The sequence below is a fragment of the Bacillus rossius genome, chromosome 3, assembly GCF_032445375.1.
Source record: "Bacillus rossius redtenbacheri isolate Brsri chromosome 3, Brsri_v3, whole genome shotgun sequence".
In the NCBI taxonomy this organism is placed as follows: Eukaryota; Metazoa; Arthropoda; class Insecta; order Phasmatodea; family Bacillidae; genus Bacillus; species Bacillus rossius.
In genome coordinates, this window is record NC_086332.1 from 74,324,151 (window position 1) to 74,348,941 (window position 24,791).

Here is a 24,791-nt window from a genome sequence, read left to right on the forward strand (position 1 = left end):
AAGGAAGTGGGCAGAGTACTGGTGACAACATGCCATGCTCTCTCTCTCTCTCTCTCTCTCTCTCTCTTTCTCTCTCTCTCTCTTTCTCTCTCTCTCTTTCTCTCTCTCTCTTTCTCTCTCTTTCTCTCTCTTCTCTCTCTCTTTCTCTCTCTTTCTCTCTCTTTCTCTCTCTTTCTCTCTCTTTCTCTCTCTCTCTCTCTCTCTCTCTCTCTCTCTCTCTGGAGGCGACACGTGGTGAAGTGGCATTTCTCCACCTGGCACTGTTACTAGCTGCTGCGCTGGCTTTCTGTAGAGGGGGAGGTCTAAAAATAAACAAGAGAGACCATGATGTGCAAACTTGCACGCGCACGTGTTTGTGTGTGTGTGTGTGTGTGTGTGAGCAGCGTGATTTATAGCGGAGGGGGAGGGCCATTCTAAAAGGGAATGGAGAAAGAGATATAGAGAGAAAATGAAGGTCACCCATCACCCCGCAGTTAACGCCTTCCCGCCTCCCCCCCTGACCTTTTTTTCCCCGTGTATAGCGCGCATCCTTGATTTTTTTCTTTACTTGAGGGAAAAAAGGGCGCGCTATACATGAGTATATACGGTAAAACTCTTAAAAACCCACCTCGAATCCTCGAATCCATAGGATTCTGTATATTCGACGAATCCAAGATTCGAAAATCCCATCTCTATTTATGACATATTAAATTAAAGAACATTATTAAAAAAAAAAGGATTTTAAATTTTGATATATACGGTTGGCACATGTTGCTAAGAAATAATGTGATCTAAAAGAATGCAATACTACTACGAAAAGTGAAAATGGTACTCGTGGATTTTTAGGTTATGGCAGTCTCTTTCGTTTTTCAGTAATATCGGCCGAAAATTAACAAGCGTATCGGAAGTCGGCAGAAATGCAGATTCAACTAAATATTGGCAAAATCGGCTTCTTCAGTACAGCTCTACATTTGATGACATGAGTAAACATATTTCAGACTTCAGGATATTGAAAAAGACTTTAATTTCCATGTAGGTTTATTGTGCGTATGTTTTTTTTTTTTTGCAAGTGTAAATTGAACTAAGTAAAATGCTTTTATTTTTATTTCTTTCAATTGATTAAACTTTAATGACTAGTTACAGATATTTATGACACTAATTTTGAGGTTAAGCAATTTACTAAAGCATCCCAGCCACGCAGGTTGCCAGCGAGAGACGCTTCTCTTCTGCTGGAAACACTATCTCTAATCGTAATGCTAATTTAACTCCTGAACGTGCAGAACAAATTATTTTTCTGCATGATAGATTAAAGAACAGAATTTAATACTCTATGACAAGCTCTCTCAGAATTATATTGCTGAAAAGTGGAAAATTTTGAAACAATGTGAATGTACTTTTCAAACAACATGATTTTTGGTGGTAAGTTTGTTGAAGCTCAGTAAGAACTCCAGAAAAATTGACAAGGATGTAATTATTCCAAAGATGTTACATTTACACAAACATATACTTGTAAACTGTGGTTATGTTAGTTGGATGATATCAGTTACTACTAATGAACCAAAGGTATGATTAAATGAAAAAAAAATGTTTTTTTTTTCTAGCAGTGCCTAATGTAAACACACACTGTAAATAGTTACCCAAAATTAATAAGTCCATTTCAATTTAATACTTTATTTAAAAATTATACTAAGTTTATAATTTCCCAAAAGTGTAACTACCACAAAAGCTCAAGCTCGAAACTAGAGATTTTTCAAGTAGGCTCGCTCGAGCTTGGCTCGAAGTAAAATTCTTAGGCTCGCAGACCTCTACGGTTATTTATAGAAAAAATCCTAACCGCTAATCTGTACTAAAACTGAAATTTCTCAAAAAAAAAAAAATTTCTTTATATGCACAAGAAACAGTAAAAATGCAACATATTTGAGGTTAGGAAGGCATCAGATGTTATAAACAAGAATTTACCCAGTCTAAGCTGTGTTGATATAATGTTTTGCCTACATACAACAGTGTAAGAATTTATTAATAAATCTGCCACTTTTCAAAATATAAGCAGTGATGCAAAAGTATTATTGATTTTTACTGTTTGCGCCGTAACCTAATCAAGCACCAAACTTCCACTCACGACCCGAGACCGCGGCGCATCGTCAGCTGCATTATCTTCGATCTCATCAAACACTGTTCCGTTTTCTTTAAGCATATGAGAATTTGTTTTGGTACCTAATGTTTTAATCAAGAATATAAATGAATAAAATAGTTCACAAACAAACGTAATAGTTTTCAACAGAAACAAAGTTCAAACAAAACAATATTCACAACACGCTATTCACACACAAAGTATTGGCGACACTGGGCACGGAACAATGGCGTCTCGTCCCGTTTGTTTATTAATTTGTTATCGGTATTGATTTTATCTGTGCGAGTTTTTCTACTGAACTGAATATTTCCATGTAACATGTGGTTTATCTCTCGTGAATGGTGATTTAAAGTCATTTACGTCACGTAAATCACAATCAGAGATGTCAGACGTATGGGAACATTTTGTTCTGGACAAATCCGACACCACCAAAGCTGCATGTCTGTTTTGTGGTGCAAAAATATCCCGCGAAAAGTCATGTACAACAAGTGCGTTACGTAAACATCTTAAACTCCACTCGGCCCAAATCGCTGTTGATAAACGGGAGAATAGTGAATCTTCCGGTTCAGGAGAAATTGCAGGGCCTAGTAGAATCTTATCTGAACCTCGAAACAATGAACCATCACTCACACAGCCCACACTAGCACAATTCATGACAATAAAATGTAATTTTTCAAGCAAATATGGCAAAGGAAAACACAGGTAGGCTTACTGCAGATATGATATGTGTAGACAATCAGCCACTGTCTGTTGTAGAAAATAAAGGCTTCAGAAAGCTTATTGCATTTCTGGAACCTCGTTATTCAATGGTTTCGAGAAAATTTCTGGCAAATACACTTATACCAGAAATGTACCAAAGTACATGTGAGAAAGTCAAGGGACTTTTAGTGCAAGCAGAATACATCTCACTTACATTAGATATGTGGACATCATCTGTTAAAATATTCGGGTTTGGGTTCGAGATTCGGCAATTCCAGTCTAGGATATGAGTTAGGATTCGGATTCGAGGAAATCAGGATTCGCCCCATCCCTAGATACAAATGACATGTATCACAATGAAATTTACACTACGTATTTTAGTGAATAAGTATTAACAATCATCATAAGATCATAACATTTTTGTTATAGTTTAAATTTATTCAAATAAAAACAATAAAATGAAAATTATTTTTTCCAAAACAAATTTGTCCTAAGAAATAAATAAAACCATGAAATCTTGGCCTTGCAAATGTCTAGATGACACAGATGTTGTTGATTACCTCAACTCTGCGATGCTGTGTGCGCAGTTGTCCCCGGAAGAGTTCCACGCCAGCGCCCAGACCATGTCTCGGGTTGTGGCATTCATGATCCAGCAGGGGTCTGCGCTCTTCCAGATCCCTGCTCCTCTGGCGGTGGACATTCGCGCCTACTGGCTGGAGCGTCACAAGAGGCGGCTCTCTCACTTGGTGTGTGCCAGTGTGTGGTTTCTTATTACAATTGTTGTGTGTATATTTTTAAGCTTGGAAAAATACAGAACCAGCCAAAATACCGTGGCTGGAAAGAAAAAAAAACGTGATCATTGAAAAAGTTAGACGAAACATGGGCATTATTTACTCTTCCAATACCATTATCAGGTATGGAAGATGAAGGAATATTTGTATCTGTATTGTGGCCCTGCAAGTAGGGGATGTTTACTGTCATCTAGCATGGGCGAGTCTCCATTTCTAACATTTTAGCCGAGCCAAGCTTTGAAAAAATAGTGCAAGTTGGAGGTCACAATTTTCTTATTTAGATGAAAATTTATTTAAAAAAAAAATCACTGAAATGGCATTTTACATTAATTATATTACTTAGAAAGAGCTATGTTTCGTAAAAAAAAAATTTATAGTTGAAATGTTATAAATATTTTATATTGCTAACTGAATTATATGGGATTCAGAAAAATTTCTATCTTGCTATAGAGATGCTATTTTTTTATTTTTTTATTTTTTTTTTACTAATTTACACTTTAGATGCTGTTTTTTGCTAGTTTACAACATAAATGCTATTTTAGCTTATTTTCTAAATGATTTTTTTTCTAGCTAAATTAGTGCAAATGTCATTAATTTGTTAACATATCCTTTATAACTGCTACATATATGTATTTCGACAGTTTTCAAAATTGTTTTACAAAATGTATATCTTAAACTTGGAAACAACCCTGTCTCGTAGACTTTCAGTTAGCTGAGTCAGCTTATATTCATACTTTGCTATTTGTCTAGGTCACATGTGCATGTACAGTTAAATTATTTTAATTTATTTTTGTCACTTAAGAGTTATCAGACTTACAACTTACAACACTTACAACACGCCCATCATTTTTGCCACAGACTTTCTCATTTCGCAGACAAAAGGTGTATGACTATGTAATAGATGAAAACAAAGCAGGCCCCACTCTCTCGCATTATGCTTTAGTGAGAGTGTTAAGTAAACCATAGCCCATAGCAATAATACAGATACTTGGTGTTCCCCCAAATGTTACAATTTACAAATGCATTCTGGTTATTGTTCTCAACACTAGATTTTTGACCATAATTCATGTTATGGCCATGTCACTGTTATGCAGGCAAGTTACATACACTAGAGTCCCGTTATAGCGAGGTGTCACGGTTCCGGGTTTGATCTTCGCTATAACCGTGTTGGACAAATTTTGGCCCCCAATAAACAAAAATTAACCGAAAATATCATAAAAATTGTGTTTAAACCTGTATAATTGGAAAATAACAGGTTATATTAATGAAATATTAATTTCTGAGCAGGTGTGAATTCTCTTTAAATCGATACCCCATAAGTACGGATGTGATCACCGATTGCGTCAAAATAACCAGCCACGTAAGTATAGCATCTCAGCCCGCGGCCGACGCAGCATTGTCCTGCTATCTATCGTCGACGCGGGCTGTCTGCTGGCAGCCATGTTGGTTTAGGATGTTGCTAACAAGTGGTGCTAGTGTAGCACGACGATTTAATTCCTTACAAAAAAAACAGGACTGCGGCTGCGCAACGCACGTACGCCTCAAACGAAATAGTCGCTGGAAAACTATACTTTTTCATTTAAAGAAACCTGTGAACTTTTTTAGAAAATAAATTTGGGATTAAACTCAAACCATCACCACCCCTTTCCCGGACAGATACCCCAACAACTGACCGAAACAAAAGTTACAAGAAAACTGCCCTAACGATTTGGAAATAAATACGGTAGTGCCTACTAGAGGTGTAAAAGTAACGAAAAAATGCGTACACGTATGTATTCGTTACTATAACAATTAGTACTCGTTACTTCTGATACCGCATAACATGCTATGTTATGTTGCAGCAACGAATCCAGCCGTATTGCGTACGCGTACAGTATGACGTCGCGAAAATAATAATAAATAGAATATAAACAATTAACAATATTTGATAATTAATAGTTTTTGTTAACCAAGAAACAATTAAATCTCATTAGAGCGGCTTTTAATATTATCTCTTTTAAGTTAACAACAAAAAAAAACGTGAAAATACGCGATTATAAAAAACAAAAACATACATATTTCTAATTTGTAAAAAATACTTTCTTACGTTGTTTCTATTCCAATCTCAAACTTTGTCCCTTAGATAACTAACGGAAATTTGATAAAAGAAAGAAAGGACGGGATTCTATTTTTAAAGCCACGCACTTAGGTGGCGACTGCACGGCTGAAGAATGTGACAGGCGTCAACGGCAAGATGTCTAATGGCAAGCGAGAGGGGTGGAGACAAAGCAGACAAATAACAAAAGCGCGCTTCAAGCGATCACGCCGTAAATTCCTCAAAAATACCTCGTTATAGCAGTGTACTCGCTATTACCGTGCTCGCTATAACGAGATTCTACTGTACATTCATAATTTTTCAATTTTTGTGTATTCTGTGAATTAAACCTGCAACTTAATGTTTGTTAGCACATTGTAGTACCAATTTTTTTAGTTAAATAATCATTTAAATTTTTATGTGGTTTTAATCTACATACATTAACACTTTGCACACTATGCCCGAGCACGACTCGGGTTTACATGAAGCACTGAGCACACTGCCCGAACGCCGCTTGTTTTCCATTTCACAATGCATTTCAGCGGGAATTATACACTACAGAACAAGCAGTGCTCGTCTCTCGTATACATCCAACTTCCACGAAGTTACGAAAAAAATCCGCTAAATGGTGTTTACTGCCAGGTAATGGAGATGACCACATTTTTCTGACTGCGCCACTCCAGTGTTTATTCTTGCGACGCACAGTTGTTTGAAATGGCGCGTCGGAAGCGTTTGTCAGATTATGACGAGATTACTTGGAATTCGGGCTCAGAATTAGAAGAAAGTGACAGTGATTGGGAAAAAGATGATGATTCAGTATATACCGGACACAGGTAAGTGGCTGTAGAAATTTTACTGTAAAGTTTTACCATTGCACTTCATTCCGTATTTTTCAGCATATAAAGTACTGTACAGTACAAATGTTGTAATGTTTGTGAGCTAGATTGTGTTTCTTATCACGTAGATATATATGGGAAGGCATAAAGACTGGCACTTGCTGCTATTAATAGGCTTCATACGAATTGGTTAGCAGCTCAGAATGCTTTCCTAGTCACGTCACGTCGGTGTGTAGCATTGAAACCAGCTGCGCGCTTATTTCTTCGTTACGTATGTGGCTTCTTTTATCACGCTGCCACTGATTGCATTCGAGCAATATTTATTATTTCTGTAGGTAAAGTAATATGGGGAAAACATAATGTTAGGTATTTTTTCCTTGTTTATTGTTATACATACTTTTTTATTGCCTCTTTATATAATATTACTGAGCAGTGCTGTATAAATGTACTGACTGATTTTTTGTAGGTTGAATGTAAAAGATAACATTCGAATATGCAAATAAAAATAAATTTTACATACTTTTCTTTTATGTAAAATGGATGGGTGTTTCAATATTGAAAATTGCCCCTAGTAAAAACACTAGCTAAAGTAATAATTGTTTCTTATATTATCCAACAACTTTGGCGGAATATTTCTACAGTGAATTGCTGCTCTACACAAGAACCTTAGATGTGGATTTTGAAATCAATAATCTTATTCATAAAAATTATTTATTTACAAAAAAATATATGTTTATATTGCTTTTAGGTGATGACAGCAATGATGACGATATTTCTGTCACTTCAGTCGATAAAATATCACATTACACGCCTTCCACTTTGGCTAAAAAAAGACCTTCACAGCCAAGTAGTCAACAAAAAACCTCCGCTCAGCCAAGGCTTGATTTTGATTGGCGTGAAGATGATAATCAACCAGCGCTGCCATTATTTGAGGAAAACTGTGGTGTATTAGCTGATCTCACCAGTGACTGTACAGTGTTGGAATGTTTCTCTCTTTTCTTTGATGACAATTTGTTCAAACTCATAAAGAAAGAGACAACTACAATTGATGCACTCAGACGTCAGCAAAAGTTGAAACCACATTCAATGTGGAATAAGTGGGTTCCTGTGAAGCTTCACGAAATAAAGTGTTTTTTCGCAATTGTTTTTCACATGTTTGTTGAAAAAGCCGAACATAAGTGATTACTGGAGCACCGACTCAGTCCTTCACTCATCTTTTGCAGGTAAGAAAATGAGCAGAGACCGATTTCTTTCTATACTGAGTATGCTGCACCTGAATGACAACAACCAATATGCTCCAAAAAATGACCCCAATCATGACCCTGTGATCAAAATTAGGCCAATACTAGATTTTTTCAACAAGCAAAGTAAAACATCATTGTCTCCAGACAAAGAACTTACAGTTGATGAGGGTATGTGTCCATTTCGAGGAAGGATTGGATTTAGATTGTACATAAAAAATAAACCACACAAATATGGACTGAAACTGTACATACTGGCTGAAGCAAAATCTGGTTATGTCTTGAACACAGAGCTGTATTCTGGAGCAGCTGCAGGACACAGCAATGCGGTTGAGCCTCTCATTTACAGGTTGTGTGATAATTATTTGGGAAAGGGATATGTTGTATACATGGACAGATTTTACACGAGTCCTCTCTTGAGGAAGCTCCGGCACAATGATACTTTAGGTGTTGGGACCGTAATGAAGAACAGGAAAGGACTATGTAAGCAGTTAGTAAACACGCCCTTGATGAAAGGAGGGTTTTCTTTTCGACGTTCCGAAGAACTCTTTTTTCTGAAGTGGAAGGATACACGTGATGTATTCATGTTATCTTCTTTGCACAAGAATGGTGCCACTGTACTACAAACCAAAGCAAAAGGAGGTCATGTGTTGAAAGCAAAGCCAAACGTAGTTGACTACAATCTCTACAAATGTGGGGTGGATCGTGGAGATCAGCTGCAGGGTTATTTATTACCCATTTTCACGACGCACTCTAAAATGGTGGAAGAAACTATTTTTTCACTACCTCATCATGTCAGCAGCCAATGCTTATCTTGTTTACAAAAGACTACCGGCACAGAACAGTCGCACAGGACCGTAGAAAGTTCTCTAGCTGAGTGTGCTACAGTGGAGAGAGAGAGTTCATTGCCAGGGCCTTCTTGTGCATCAAGACTCACCTCAAAGCACTTTCCTTCAAAGATTCCGGCAACGGAGAAGAAGGAACGGCCCACTAGAGTGTGCAAGGTGTGTGCTGACACAAGCAAGAAAAACACAGGCAAAAAAGTACGGAAAGAAACAAGATGGATGTGCTCATCTTGCAGTGTAGCATTATGCCTTCCTGAGTGTTTCAGAAAGTTTCACTCCTCAAGAGACTATTGTGTATAAATGATGTTGCATCCAACAGAAAATAATATTTTCAAAAATATTTTCCTAAGTAAAATAACAGGTATCTAATGAACCGAAATTTTCATTACTATAATGTTGTTTTCATAAATGTTCATATTATTGATAATTTGCTACATTATTATTTATTTTATTATGTATAATCACTACTGAAATGTGGAAATTTGCTATATAATAATTGAAAAGTAATGTCACAACTGAAATTTGCAACTTCATTTTTTTTTTTTACTAGAATGAAATTTTTATAGCTGCTCATTGTATTGATGTTTTGATATTATTATTTTTAATTTGGTATAATACGATTGAAATTCTGTAAATATACATTATTGTTTTGAAAAACTGTACAAAAAATAATCTGCAACTTCTGTTTTCTTTAGTATGACATTTTGCAGAACTGTTCGTTGTATGATATTTGTATACATTTTTGTACCATTATGCTATTTTCATTTTGATTATTTATTATAAAAGTACTAACATTTTCTAACATGTTATTACTATTTTGAAAACTGCTTTCAAAATAGGATGCATAATGTTAGTTATCTTTATTATATGGAACCTTGTTTATCAACCATTGTGTTGATAATTTGATAATTTTTATTATATAATTATAAAATTATTTTTTATAATAGCGATATAATTTTGTATGTTAGTTTTTCAATTTCGAGAGCTGCCAAGTAAATAAATAGTGACTATAGATTTCTTTACTGTAATCACATTCACTTCATTGATCACCTATATTGCTCAATTTTGCTATTTTACTGTATTCTCAATTTTATATAATAGTGATGTATAAGTTTCTTTCTTATTAGCTATACAAGTGCTAAAATGTTGTAAATACACTTCATAAATTTGAAAACTAATAAAAAATATATATACATAAACTTATCATATTTTCAAATAATGCAACAACTATTTCACCTATAAAACATTTTTATTTTCTTGAAAACATGTTGTTATTATAAAATTATTTTCAGTAATATATAAATTAAAACACTTTAAGCAAATATTTTTATAAAAAAGTAAACATTTCAAAAAAAAATATTATACACATTATTTAAAGTACCACTAATTTTAGAAATAACATCACCAATGTAATACTACGGTATTATCAGACTAACTGAAACTGTTTATTATTGTTTTACGTTCGAGGTTAATACCGCTTCCCGATACTTTCGGCAGTGTTTTGTTTTGTTCCACGCATGGCGGCGCGCGCATCTCGTGCTGTGTCGTCATGACAACTGCTAAAATAAATGATCGCGCGGCGTTCGGAACAGCTTTAACGAGCCTATGCTTGATTGATATTGACATTTCATTGGCTTCATTAAAAAGGACGCTAACGTGTCGCGGCCGTGATTGGCCCTTTTCAATTAACAATTTAATTTCGGCAAGAGAGAAGAAAGAGAGTGGAAAATGACGCCATTTAGTGCGTGTGGTAGTGTATTCCCTCTGGGAATATTTCGTTCGTGGCGATGCTAATTTCGGCGTTATTGATCTGGAAATTACGTCAAAATACTGGGCAATGTTAATTGACACCCTGTAATTAAATGCAGAATAATCGCATTCAATTCACGTGAGCGACGAAGTATTTTACGAACGACATTAAGCATCTATAGTTAAGGTATGGTCTGCATCATCGCTATATATTAAAATTGGCGTAAATTTTACCGTCAACATACGCGAACTATAATTATATAAACTTTGGATTATAATAAAATTAGTAGAACATTGACTTTCGGCGATTAACAGCAAATTTACTCACATTGGCACAAACTATATGTACACAAGTCCAGAAGTCTTTTGGTTAGGCGTTTTATGCTCGAGCAAGCCGGAGCAAAACCCCAAAACTTTTACTCAGTGAACAATTTCAGGAACTTTATTTATTTTGTATTTTATTCAAGAGTCAGGTTATCTACGACATCCCATAGACTTTATTTAATATTTGTTTATTATTTCCATTACTCGAGGTTTCTCATTATGATTAAAACAATAAAATAAGTTTTTTTTTTGTTATTTTGTTGTTAATTCTTGATGACCTCTGGCGCCCTAGTATTAAGTCCTGGAATAACGTTCTGAGTAATTAAAAATGGAAAATCTTAGTTTCATCACATACACGTTTGTGTACAGAAGGGAATAAGAGACACAACTTTTTTTTTTCTGGCGCACGAACTGTGGGGCCGATAGTGTGCATATTTGTATTGTGTTCTTATGTTGTAAGTTATAAGTAAATATGGAAACTAGGGGAAGGAGTAGACGTGTCAGTCAGGACAGCTTCAGGGACAGCAGTGTGGAGTCTACACACTCTGTAGATGTGTCTGTTCCCACATCACCTAGCCAAGTACCTAACACAGATTTTGTTACCCCAGTAACACAGGCTGGAGCGGCTAGAGTGGATGTGACACAACCCCAAGCTACCACCACACCACACACACACTTACCTGCATTGCCAGCTGCAGTAAGTAATGAAACAAGTGCTAGCTTGCTCATCATGCTGCAGAGCATGTGGCAGGAGGTGAAAGCTAACCACAAACAACAACAAGCTAGTTTATAAAAACAGAGTGCTAAGTTAGAGGAGAGTCTCCAGGGCACTAGTGCTAGGTTAGAGGAAAATCTCAATAGCACTAAAGATAGCATTAAACAACAACTGGAAGTCATAGATAGCACCCTTAAAAGTGAAATGGGTGAAGTAAAAAGTAGTGTGGCTGCTATTTCTGTGCGGTTGGCAGAACACGAAAGCTACACTGATACACAGTTGCAGCTAATACAACAGCAGTGCAGTAGTACTACAACTAGGTTAGCAACAGAGTTAAATACCCAGACCAGCCAGCTGAATGACAGGTTAAATCAATTAGCTGAGCAAGCTGCTCAGAACAGCTGTGGCCTGGAACAAATTCAATCCACATGCCAGACCATGATTGAAAATGTGGTAATCAATCACACCACAGACATGAGGGAGCAGGTGGACACATTAGTGAAAAGGCAGACAGAGTTTTCAATGGACATAGAGCAGCAGGTAGGCAAGCTACAAGAGAAGGTATTGCAGTTGAGGGTAGACAATCTTACTCGCACCTCCAGTCACCATGTAGCATTGGCCCCAGCCCTGAACACCAATGCCAATGAAATCCTCAGTAGCTGTGATTCACCGCAAGTTGAGCAACCTGAGCTCCCAATCACACGCTCCAACCCCGCTAACACACACACCACCTTGGATCCCGTTGCAGTGATGCACCACCCGGCACGCCAATGGTCAGAGGCGATGCCTAGGTTCTCTGCCCATGAAGGAGAGAATCCAATGAGATTCCTTCGACGTTTCGAGGAATACGCTGACATGTTCAGGCTAAGTGATACTGAACGCCTGAAATGCATGGCAACTGCACTGAGAGACCATGCGTATTACTGGTGGGAGGTATTACAAAGTACCATCACTTCCTACCAAGAATTCAAAAGCCATTTCAAACAGCAGTTTTGGAATGTGAAAATACAGGGAACATTGAGAGCACGTCTGCATACCGAGCGGTATGATAGCAAGAAGAACCGAACTCTGGAGACACACTTGTCTCAAATGTTCGAGAGGACGCGCTACCTCGAACCAGAGATGGGTGATATTGAGTTCATGGCGATGGTGACCTCCCAGCTACCCATCAAGTACCAAGTACATTTGACAGGGCGCAGCTTCCACAATATCACAGAGTTCCGCGAACAGGTCCTCGCTTTCGACCGACTGGAGCGGCTGTCCAGGAACAACAATAGCGAGGTGGAGAAAGACCTCAAGCCTACACATCAGAAGGCAGCACCACTCTACACACCCTGGCAGCGTGGTAACGACGGCGGCAAGGCCAACGTCCACTGCACGTCATGGCAGCCTGCGAAACAGTACCGGACAGGGAAGTGGAAGACCAGGAGGGAATTCCAACCTCAACATCAAGGAAACCGCCAGCCGAAGAAACCCTACACCCACAACCAAAACCAGTGGTGGGGAAAGCATTACCGTCCTGAAGATCCAAATGGAAGGCCACCCAGGTGGGAGTACAGGAGTTACTCTAACCGTCAGCCGCCCAACAATATGCAACAGCATATGTTGCATCCCCCCGTAGCAGACACCGCTCCTGTGAATCAATCACCAGCTAGTTTCTCTACACTCAACCATCCTCCAACCACTTCGTACCCCATGCAGCGAGGATATTTTGCTCGGCAGCAGCCGATTCCGCCCAACTGCACAGGAACGCAGCCTCAGCAGACTGCGAATTGCAGCTACTCTCAAGCTGTAATTGAGGAGCATAAAAATAATTATGCTCAGTAAGATCGGAGGTGTTACCACCGAAATTAATACCGGAATGCGACAAACCAGAACAAGACATGGAGAGGCCAACTCAGGAAGAAATTGAAGAACTGGTACGAGATAAATTAACAAGAGAAGCCGACCTTAGGAAGAAAAGGAAGCCAGCATCCAGGATCAGTAAATTCACTGTAGGAGACTTAGTTCTACGCCGTACAGCACCAACTAGTAACAAGTGGGCTCATCTAGCGAAGAAACTATTTTTATTGTACTCAGGTCCCTACAAAGTAGTAGCTGTGGAGAAATGTAACTGCTACACTCTACAGGACCCTGATACAGGAAAAATTGTAGGGAATTACAATTTGAGTCAGCTTAGGCCTTACAAAACACCTGTGGTGGATTAGAACACCAAATATGTACCATTATTACTTGTGTTATGCTAAAAAATCATTGTATTGTTTATGTTACTAAGGAAATTTAATTATATATATCCTCATGAGTTGATAGAGGTAATCCAGGTGTATAGGTACCTCATTGCTTCGATATGGTAATTTATATTCGAAGAATTAGGGTGTTTGTCAGTTGATGATTTTATTCCAACTGATATTTGTGCTTGGAGCATATGTGTTGCCTGAGCGTTGGTTTGGTACATTGTCCTAGAGGGACATACCAAATATTATGTACTGTGTGTACAGTTACTGTGTTGAGACACAGTTATTATCACCCTATTAGTCGAGTTCGACCATATTAGCAATGGATATACACGTGAGGTTTAAATAAAATTTGGCATAAGATGTGTACAAACACTATGTGACATATTACAATGTATAACAAATGCAACACACAACTAAATACTACATATAATTAATGGCCTAAAGATTAGTTGACTAATATCCTACTAAATGAACACACTTGTTGGTATGAGTACTTACAGTTTGATCCAGGCTACTGCCTTGCCCCTACCTATGCTTCTTCATCGTCTAGTAGTTAATAATGCACTTTAATTGGGTTCCCACAGGACACCCGAAACTATAAGTGGATATCAACTTCATCCACACTCTTATGAATAGGATGTAAAAACACTCCACTTTATATTGAGAAAAGAAGAAATGAAAGATAAAGAATTTTAAAGATTGTCTTTAATGAACAGCTTTAAAAACATAAACACTATACACTAGCACTCAATCAATAATATTTATCTTGAGGTTATTGTCATTATTTCATAGCTGAGAAGCAAATAATGTCTCTTCTTGTAAATAAGTGTAGCTATTGTATAACATGTGATGAAGGAAAATATTCACATATGATATGTGAGAAGCATATTAAATATGCTAATATGTTATTGAAAGCCCAATATTATTGACAAATCTCAATTAAGAAATTGAATGTAATTATTTACTAGGTGAGGATATTATGTTGATAACATCCATAAAATATATTTTATTTATTCATCACCTACTACAAAGGTAAACAATAACCTGTTGTTGTTATTGAAAAGCACTATGCAATGTTATTGTTGCAAATACTGTTTATTTATGCATTACCTTATTATTTAACAGAGTTATTATATATTCAACTAAGGTTTATATTTATTATTAAGTTGTTATGAATTATTAATTTTATGAGTTTGAGGAATCTCGAGTCATTTAATTTATGTTAGATTAGGGGAGCAAGAGAAGAAGAGGGGTTAGTGATAGCATGAGGCACGATCACAGGACGCTGTATATTCATATCGCGCAAGTGATAAGAACTGTTATAGGACGTGTGATTAACGTGTGTGTGTCTTCTGATTGCCGACGAATTGAACGAGTTTTGTTGCGGTCCCCTTCGACACCGTCTGCAGCAGTAGATGCAGCTGCAGCAGCAGCAGCAGCAGCAGCAGCAGCAGTAGTCCAAGGCACATGTAGAGTCATGTGTTGGACATTTGACTCAGCAGCTCGTACCAGTTGGTACGACCCCAGCGAACACGCCGCAGACCCGGTGGGTCTGCATCAGCACGACACCACAGCATCCATCGTGATGTCATTGGTGACATCAGGTGATACGATCATCGATGAACAGCACACTGGTCCAGCAGTCTTCACGACGTCGATCGCCTACAACAGTGTATTGTTGGCTGAACCGCCATCCCAGCACTGTGGTTTACACCGCAGTCAACCTCTCTGCTCAGCTGTCACTTACCATGTATGGAGATTGGTGAGCTGTCTTCTACATCCTTGATTCGCCTAATCAGGTAACTGATATTCCACAACATGTAGACAGATCATGTTTACAAACAACAGTGCGACTGTCCAGCCTACGAAGAGTAGTGTCGTTTGGCAAGAGAATAACGTTTTTCAACTTTCATCGCAATGTTGCCAACTTGTGAAGTAACCAGTTCCAGTTATTTGTTTTAACGATCTAAATTGAATTTAACTTTTTGGACAGTGAAATATAAATTTATATCGGGAGCGGCACTGTAATACTACGGTATTATCAGACTAACTGAAACTGTTTATTATTGTTTTACGTTCGAGGTTAATACCGCTTCCCGATACTTTCGGCAGTGTTTTGTTTTGTTCCACGCATGGCGGCGCGCGCATCTCGTGCTGTGTCGTCATGACAACTGCTAAAATAAATGATCGCGCGGCGTTCGGAACAGCTTTAACGAGCCTATGCTTGATTGATATTGACATTTCATTGGCTTCATTAAAAAGGACGCTAACGTGTCGCGGCCGTGATTGGCCCTTTTCAATTAACAATTTAATTTCGGCAAGAGAGAAGAAAGAGAGTGGAAAATGACGCCATTTAGTGCGTGTGGTAGTGTATTCCCTCTGGGAATATTTCGTTCGTGGCGATGCTAATTTCGGCGTTATTGATCTGGAAATTACGTCAAAATACTGGGCAATGTTAATTGACGCCCTGTAATTGAATGCAGAATAATCGCATTCAATTCACGTGAGCGACGAAGTATTTTACGAACGACATTAAGCATCTATAGTTAAGGTATGGTCTGCATCATCGCTATATATTAAAATTGGCGTAAATTTTACCGTCAACATACGCGAACTATAATTATATAAACTTTGGATTATAATAAAATTAGTAGAACATTGACTTTCGGCGATTAACAGCAAATTTACTCACATTGGCACAAACTATATGTACACAAGTCCAGAAGTCTTTTGGTTAGGCGTTTTATGCTCGAGCAAGCCGGAGCAAAACCCCAAAACTTTTACTCAGTGAACAATTTCAGGAACTTTATTTATTTTGTATTTTATTCAAGAGTCAGGTTATCTACGACATCCCATAGACTTTATTTAATATTTGTTTATTATTTCCATTACTCGAGGTTTCTCATTATGATTAAAACAATAAAATAAGTTTTTTTTTTTGTTATTTTGTTGTTAATTCTTGATGACCTCTGGCGCCCTAGTATTAAGTCCTGGAATAACGTTCTGAGTAATTAAAAATGGAAAATCTTAGTTTCATCACATACACGTTTGTGTACACCAATTAACCTTAAAAGGTACAGTGTACAGTATACAGATACTTTTGGTTAAAATGTGGCTTCAGTGTGCTAAGTGTTAAAAAATTCTGGTTTTTGTATGAAACTAAACTAAAGGTTATTTACAGGTATTTGTATATATGAATATGTAGTTCACAAGTATTTTTAAATTTAAATATTAGGTTTTAAATAAATTCTATCTAAAATGCTAATTTTGGAGAGAAAAAATTGATGCTAATTTTTCCGGCCCCTATGAATTAAGAATATTTGTATATCCATTATAAAAAATTGTATTTTTATTTCTAAAGTATGAACAGTTTGTCTTCGGATTTTTCACAGCATATCATGTGTTGGCATTGAGTTGGGAACCTCTTTAATATGAATGAAATAGTTGTAATGTTGTAACAGTTGCTGTTCCAAATAACTTGCACTTATGGCAATGTTACTCATAATCTATATTTTGCATCCAGAAACAGAAGAAAATGTGGTATAATAAACTTTTTAACCTTGTTTTGATCCATCACCATAAAGAACTCCTTTATATTTAACAAAACTTTGGTCCCTTCAGTTTGGTTTATAAATGATTTATTGTACACCAATCCCTCACTTAGCACATCTTCAGATTGCGCAAATTCATTTAGCACTATGTTATTTTACTGCCCCAGTCTTGAATGGCACATCTCTAAATCTCCGCAGGCAAAAAAATATCGGGTATGACGCCACAAAGTCTGTTTCAACTTCTGTAAACAACTGAATTGCCGTGGGATACAGTTAGCCAAACAAGGGGGAAGAGATGCGCGCGCAGGTATAACTACGCTATCAGCTGTTGTACGAACATCAGCTATGGCAAGTTAAGTTGTGGCTATGGAGTTTAAAGGACCAAATGTTTATACTTCCGCGCGTATGATGCCGTGCCGTGCTGTTGTCGCCCGGCATCAGACCGGCCGTGTTGAACTCAGTCTTGCCAGTGGCAGGGAACTTGCACAAACACAAACAATGTCTGCCCATTCGTCTGTTGGTAACTGTACATGCGTAAGCACCTGCAGGTGGAATGATGGCATCCAAGTGAGAGCATAATGCATTCTGTTTAAGTATTTGAGACAAACCTAGAAGTACTACGGCGTGCAAAATGTCATGAAGGCCACACTTATGTTGGTCACACTTCAGTTTTAAGCACGTCAACTGTATAAGTCTGATGCTGTTGGTTGTACTAGCGGGAATATATTTGACATTAGCTACCGGAACAGAAATTAACAGATGATTCACATGGAAAAAGTGGTTAAATGAATGATGCAATGTAAAAAAAATCACGGTCCTGACAGGATTGTTGTGAACCAAGCTGTGATACACATATAAGCACTTTAATTTTTGAAAAATTAAAATGTAAATATCCGGACAGTAATATAATTTTCATTGCCAGTAAAGGATGGTTTGGAATGTTCGTGGAAAGGTACACAATGTGAGTTAAAGGTCACTCACAGGCGGAAGTCAACCAGCCAATTGATGATAATTGATAACTATCTTATCTCCCTTTACACGCAGTCGAATTTGTCATTCAAAGTATTCGTTGATAGGCTTATAAAGATAAATGGTGTTAACGTATTTATCATTGAGTGTTATCCTACACATTTATAATACATGTAAGAATATTTCCCTACACATTTTGAACACATTAGGCAAATTAGTCATGCTCAGTGAGGGATTGGTGTATTAGAATTTGTATTCCAGTATTATTACAGTTAAAAATAATAAGTTTTTAAGAAAAGTATTTTGGGGAAAATTTTACGTTACACTTTCATGGAACCACACTAAATTTTCGTCAAGCATGTATACAATCATAACCAATTAACAAAATAATTGAGCCATTAGATGTAAAAGAAAGAAAAGATGACTGTACATAGGGGCATGCTCTATAGTTTTATACTTACTTTTAAACCTCAAATATTTTTACATGTTCTGTAACATAATGGTAAACTATAAAATTTTATGAATGTTATAAAAAGAATGTAATTGATGATGAGTACTAAACACTTTATCAGGCTACAACACTGACAGATTTTGCTTTTGTCTAATTATATCAACCTATCTTAAATCATGTAAAGCTATTTTGGTATTGTAAAAAAAGGAAAATGTTTCTGAAAAATATACGGTTATGTTTCCCACTCTCTTTTTTACTTACAGTTTTTCGCGACTGTGTTGTATTGAGTGTCCCGGGAAAGGTACTGTGGAAAGTGTATTTGCAGCATGGTATGTGTATGCACTGATGACAGAGGGACGGGGCCGAGGCCAGCACAGTATTCTCGTTTGTGGACCGGGAGCGCTCGGTGGAGAGTGGGGACGCCAACCCCACCCAGATGGCTCTGGCAGAGCTGTACGCCCACGTGCAGGCCCTACCGGAGTCGGGCCACAAGCGACGCCTGCTGAAGCACTTCCAGCGCCGCCAGCCGGCTCTGTCGTCAAGCCTCGCTAGCTGCATCAAGGTGAACTCTCCTGCTCATTTGGTTCTTATGTACATAAAAACTTCATTTGATTGATATGTCTCATCTTGTAATTCGTAACCAGCTTTAAGCCTGTGCAGGTATTCAAAATTTCAGATAAAATGCCAATAATTTAATATTAGTATTTCATTCAATTCCAAATACTTATGAAATAATTAATTTTGTTTTTATTCTAAGTAGAGGTGGGACGATACCACACTTTTGATACTCGATTCTGTATTGTGTTTTCAGTTCGATACTTTCGATACTTTTGATACTCCAGGAAAAGATATTTTCCCATTAAGTAACAATTATTACAAATAACATAAATTAGTTTTAAACTATATAAATTTAATCTATCATACCAACTTAACTTATCTATCATACCATGTCAGATTAAACTTAAATACATAATGTGTAAATAATTTCATTATATTAATGAGAGATATGAATTCATCATTATATATACATATAATAAAACCACCAGAAATGTAAAATACAGTCCATAATCAAGTAAAGCTGACATAAGAAACAGTGGCCTTACAAAATGTTTGAAGTCCTTTCTTGGAGGGGGGGAAAAGTCACCAAGCCTAAATTAGAAATGAAAAAAATTAGGCTATTGCAGGGCTGCCACCACTTTGAAAACAATATCCTTGATTGAAATGTGAAATATCCTGTAATATCCTTGTTTTGAATATAAAATATCCTGTAAAATCCTGTACATTAAAAAATACAAAAAAAATATTCAATTTTTATGAAAATTACTCGATCATTGCATTGCATTGGCGATTCAAGACATGACCTGTGCGCTGTCTTGATAAGGTTGAGCTTACTAGATATCCTTTCCACCCCTGCATTTCTGTGTGGAAGAATAAGCTTTGCCTTTGCAAGTTTACAAAGCAGTGGAAAACATGTTTTCCCATTAATTTCATACTGTGACACTTTATGCTAAGCCTGCCACCAAATTGGGTTCCTAAATCCTCGTTTCAGCATTTAAAAATCCTGTAAAATTTATAGCTGTAATTGACATACACTAGAGTCCCGTTATAGCGAGGTGTCACGGTTCCGGGTTTGATCCTCGCTATAACCGTGTCCTCGCTATAACCGAATTGGACAAATTTTGGCCCCCAAAAAATAAAAATTAACCTAAAATAGTTTAAAATTGTGTTTAAACCAGTATAATTGGAAAATAACAGGTTATATTAACGAAATCTTAATTTCTGTGAGCAGATGTGTGAATTCTCTTTAAAACGATACCTCATAAGTACGGATGCGATCACCGATTGCGTCAAAATAACCAGAATACCCTACCAAGCCACGTAAGTATAGCATCTCAGCCCGCGGCCGACGCAGCATTGTCCTGCTATCTATTGCCGACGCGGGCTGTCTGCTGGCGGCCATGTTGGTTCGGAATGTTGTTAACAGGTGGTGCTAGTGTAGCGCGACGATTTAATTCCTTACAAAATAGCAGGAGTGCGGCTGCGGCAACGCACGTACGCCTCAAACGAAATAGTCGCTGGAAAACTATACTTTTTCATTTAAAGAAACCTGTCAACTTTTTTAGAAAATAAATTTGGGATTAAACTCAAACCATCACCACCCCTTTCCCGGACAAATACCCCAACAACTGACCGAAACAAAAGTTACAAGAAAACTGTCCTAGCGATTCGGAAATAAATACGGTAGTGCCTACTAGAGGTGTAAAAGTAACGAAAAAATGTGTACCCGTATGTATTCGTTACTATAACAATTAGTACTCGTTACTATCGTTACGTTACTCGTTACTTCTGATACCGCATAATTTGCTTTGTTATGTTGCAGCAACGAATCCAGTCGTATTGCGTACGCGTACAGTATGACGTCGCGTAAATAATAATAATTGAATATAAACAATTAATAGTTTTTGTTAACCAAGAAACAATTAAATCTCATTAGAGCGGCTTTTTAATATTATCTCTTTTAAGATAACAACCAAAAAAACGTGAAAATATACGCGATTATAAAAACAAAAACATACATATTTCTAATTTGTAAAAAATACTTTCTTACGTTGTTTCTGTTCCAATATCACACTTTGTCTACACACGGTACAGATACTAACGGAAGTTTGATAAAATAAAGAAAGGACGGGATTCTATTTTTAAAGCCACGCACTTAGGTGGCGACTGCACGGCTGAAGAATGTGACAGGCGTCAACGGCAAGATGTCTAGTGGCGAGCGAGAGGGGTGGAGATAAAGCGGACAAATAACAAAAGCGCGCTTCAAGCTCTCACGCCGTAAATTCCTCAAAAATACCTCGTTATAGCCGTGTTCTCGCTATTACCGTGCTCGCTATAACGAGATTCTACTGTAATTTATTTTTCGCAGTTACAGTAGAATCTCGTTATAGCGAGCACGGTAACAGCGAGAACACGGCTATAACGAGTTATTTTTGAGGAATTTACGGCGTGATCGCTTGAAGCGCGCTTTTGTTATTTGTCTGCTTTATTCCATCCCTTTCGCTCGCCACTAGACATCTTGCCGTTGACGCCTGTCACATTCTTCAACCTTGCAGTCGCCATCTAAGTGCGTGGCTTTAAAAATAGAATCCCATCCTTTCTTTTTTTTATCAAACTTCCGTTAGTTATCTGTGCCGTGTGTAGACAGAGTTTGAGATTGGAACAGAAACAACGTAAGAAAGTATTTTTTACAAATTAGAAATATGTATGTTTTTGTTTTTATAATCGCGTATTTTCACGTTTTTTTGGTTGTTATCTTAAAAGAGATAATATTAAAAAGCCGCTCTAATGAGATTTAATTGTTTCTTTTAACTATTAATCATCAAATATTGTTAATTGTTTATATTCTATTTATTATTATTTACGCGACGTCATACTGTACGCGTACGCAATATGACTGGATTCGTTGCTGCAACGTAACATAGCATGTTATGCTGTATCAGAAGTAACGAGTAACGTAACGATAGTAACGAGTAGGGATGGGAAATATAGTTCTTTGGAAGGAACTAGTTCGTTCGGAACTAGTCACTTCAAAGACTAGTTCTTTAGGAACCGTTCTATTGAACTACATCGGTCGCGGACTGTATCGCGGTTTCCAATGTTTAAACAAAATATTCCATACATGACACCAACACAATCGTTACAGACTTTTTGTTTTATGGGCATTTCTTTTTCTATAAATAAAAGAGGCACACAGTAATTCGATGCTTGTAAACAATATCTCCCATTACAAATGAGCGACTATCATATTGTTTTTCTTTCACACACTTCTTACATTTTTGAATGTGTATTAATTTATTTTCTGCAAGTAAAGTGCTTATTTTCACATGTGTACAAAACAAAATAATGGTATAGTGTTTTCTCATCTGTGACAACCTAAGCTGATTTTTTTCGTATTAGGTAAGTTTTATTATGTTTCTTTAAATTTTAGTGTAGTTTTGTAATGTGTGGTCTATGTGTAATTAAAGTTTGATTTCAGATTGTATAGGCTATCTGAAATTAAACGTAATTACACTTATTTACGTGACACGTTTTTTAATGCCAATATGTAATGTAAATGTCTAAAGAATATTAGATAAAAATTTAGAGTTCACGAGCTTCAAACGATACATCATTGCGCAAGAAAGAACGAAACAAAAATAATGACCGACAGCCTAACTACGCAATTAAATAAACTTACTGTGTGAACTATCTATGTCTTTGAACTAACTAGTTCAGTGTGTATATGTACTCCCTTTCTCTTCGGTCTTCGTAGTTCAGATCAGTACTTGGAACGTCTCTGCTTGGAACTGACGAAGCGTTGGGGAAATATAGGTAAGGGGGGGGGGGGGAGGGATGAGACCAAATAAAGAACAAACGTAAGAGAGGGAAGAAAGCAAGAAAGAAAGACGTGGCATATTGGGTGACAGTGGGACGGTCGGGGAGGGGGGTATCTTTCGCGCATGCGCAGTAAGGACCAAACAGAGTAGGAGACGAGAAACACGCAAAGAACGAAAGAACGATTGTTTTTGGTAACAGCGAACTAGTCACCTAGTTCGCTCGTCAGAACAGTTCCAAATGAACTGGTAGTTCGCGAACTACCCATCCCTAGTAACGAGTACTAATTGTTATGGTCACGAATACATACGGGTACGCATTTTTTCGTTACTTTTACACCTCTAGTAGGCACTACCGTATTTATTTCCGAATCGCTAGGGCAGTTTTCTTGTAACTTTTGTTTCGGTCAGTTGTTGGGGTATCTGTCCGGGAAAGGGGTGGTGATGGTTTGAGTTTAATCCCAAATTTATTTTCTAAAAAAGTTGATAGGTTTCTTTAAATGAAAAAAGTATAGTTTTCCAGCGACTATTACGTTTGAGGCGTACGTGCGTTGCCGCAGCCGCACTCCTGCTTTTTTGTAAGGAATTAAATCGTCGCGCTACACTAGCACCACCTGTTACCTACATCCCGAACCAACATGACCGCCAGCAGACAGCCTGCGTCGGCAATAGATAGCAGGACAATGCTGCGTCGGCCGCGGGCTGAGATGCTATACTTACGTGGTGTGGTAGGGTATTCTGGTTATTTTGACGCAATCAGTGATCGCATCCGTACTTATGGGGTATCGTTTTAAAGAGAATTCACACATCTGCTCACAGAAATTAAGATTTCGTTAATATAACCTGTTATTTTCCAATTATACAGGTTTAAACACAATTTTTATGCTATTTTCGGTTAATTTTTATTTTTTGGGGGCCAAAATTTGTCCAATTCGGTTATAGCGAGGATCAAAACCGGAACCGTGACACCTCGCTATAACGGGACTCTAGTGTATTTTAAATATACATTGCATTCCAAAACATAATTTAAAAAAAATCAAATTTATGTAAAAAAAATTTAAGATTTCCTACTTACATTTCAAACTAATAGTTGGTATCACAATAAAATGAAAAGTAATTTAAAAATTTCTCTTCAGTATAGGCTTTGGTGCTTTTCTTATTTATAGACTATAAATACATCCATACAACTGCAGTTATTTACAAGTATAAAAAAACAATGTATTTCACATCATTAACTAGCTACTTTTTCATGTTCTGTGCTCTTTTCCGCATCTCGTCAGTGGGCTTGAAAGCCAGACCTGCAGATGTTCTCATTCTGCAATGCAACAGCGCATTTAACATTGGTGATTCCATTGACGATCTGTGAACAGTTTTAACCATCTTGAGATTGCTGAAAACCCTTTCCACAGCAGATTTTCTCGAGTTGCAGCACCACTCAAAGCCATTACTTTGTACAGATGAGTTTCAACGATCTCAGATGGAAAGAACCTTGCAAACACTACAACCTGCCTAGTGACTGTAACATCAGTTGATTCATCAATCATCAGTGTGAAAAATTGTTTTCATTACATAGGTAACATAATCTGCAGCTGATGTACCCAAAGATTGAATAATTATCTGGCTAGTTTTAGTGCGAGAACAAGGAAAGTTTCTTGCGATTTCACTATCTGGAAACATGCGGGACAAGTTTCGTGAAATTATCACCGAGTTTCACAGATAAATTGTTTTCACAAACGAAGTTCGCCCATAACAGTTCCGCATCAATTATTTAGTTTGGTTTTAGTTACAAAACTCGTCAAAGAACAACTCTGATCAGCAGCTCGTTG

At 37.3% G+C, this 24,791-nt stretch overlaps 1 protein-coding gene across 4 annotated transcripts in view; it reads left to right on the forward strand.

Annotated features, from left to right (window-relative positions):
- Positions 1-24,791, forward strand: part of LOC134530898 (rho GTPase-activating protein 19) — a 110,872-nt gene that overhangs the window by 57,176 nt on the left and 28,905 nt on the right. For all 4 annotated transcript variants that reach the window (XM_063366190.1, XM_063366192.1, XM_063366189.1 and 1 more), the window contains exons 6-7: positions 3,397-3,555; positions 18,945-19,154. In XM_063366190.1, coding sequence (XP_063222260.1) covers positions 3,397-3,555; positions 18,945-19,154 — 369 coding nt within the window. The remainder of the gene's footprint in view (positions 1-3,396; positions 3,556-18,944; positions 19,155-24,791) is intronic.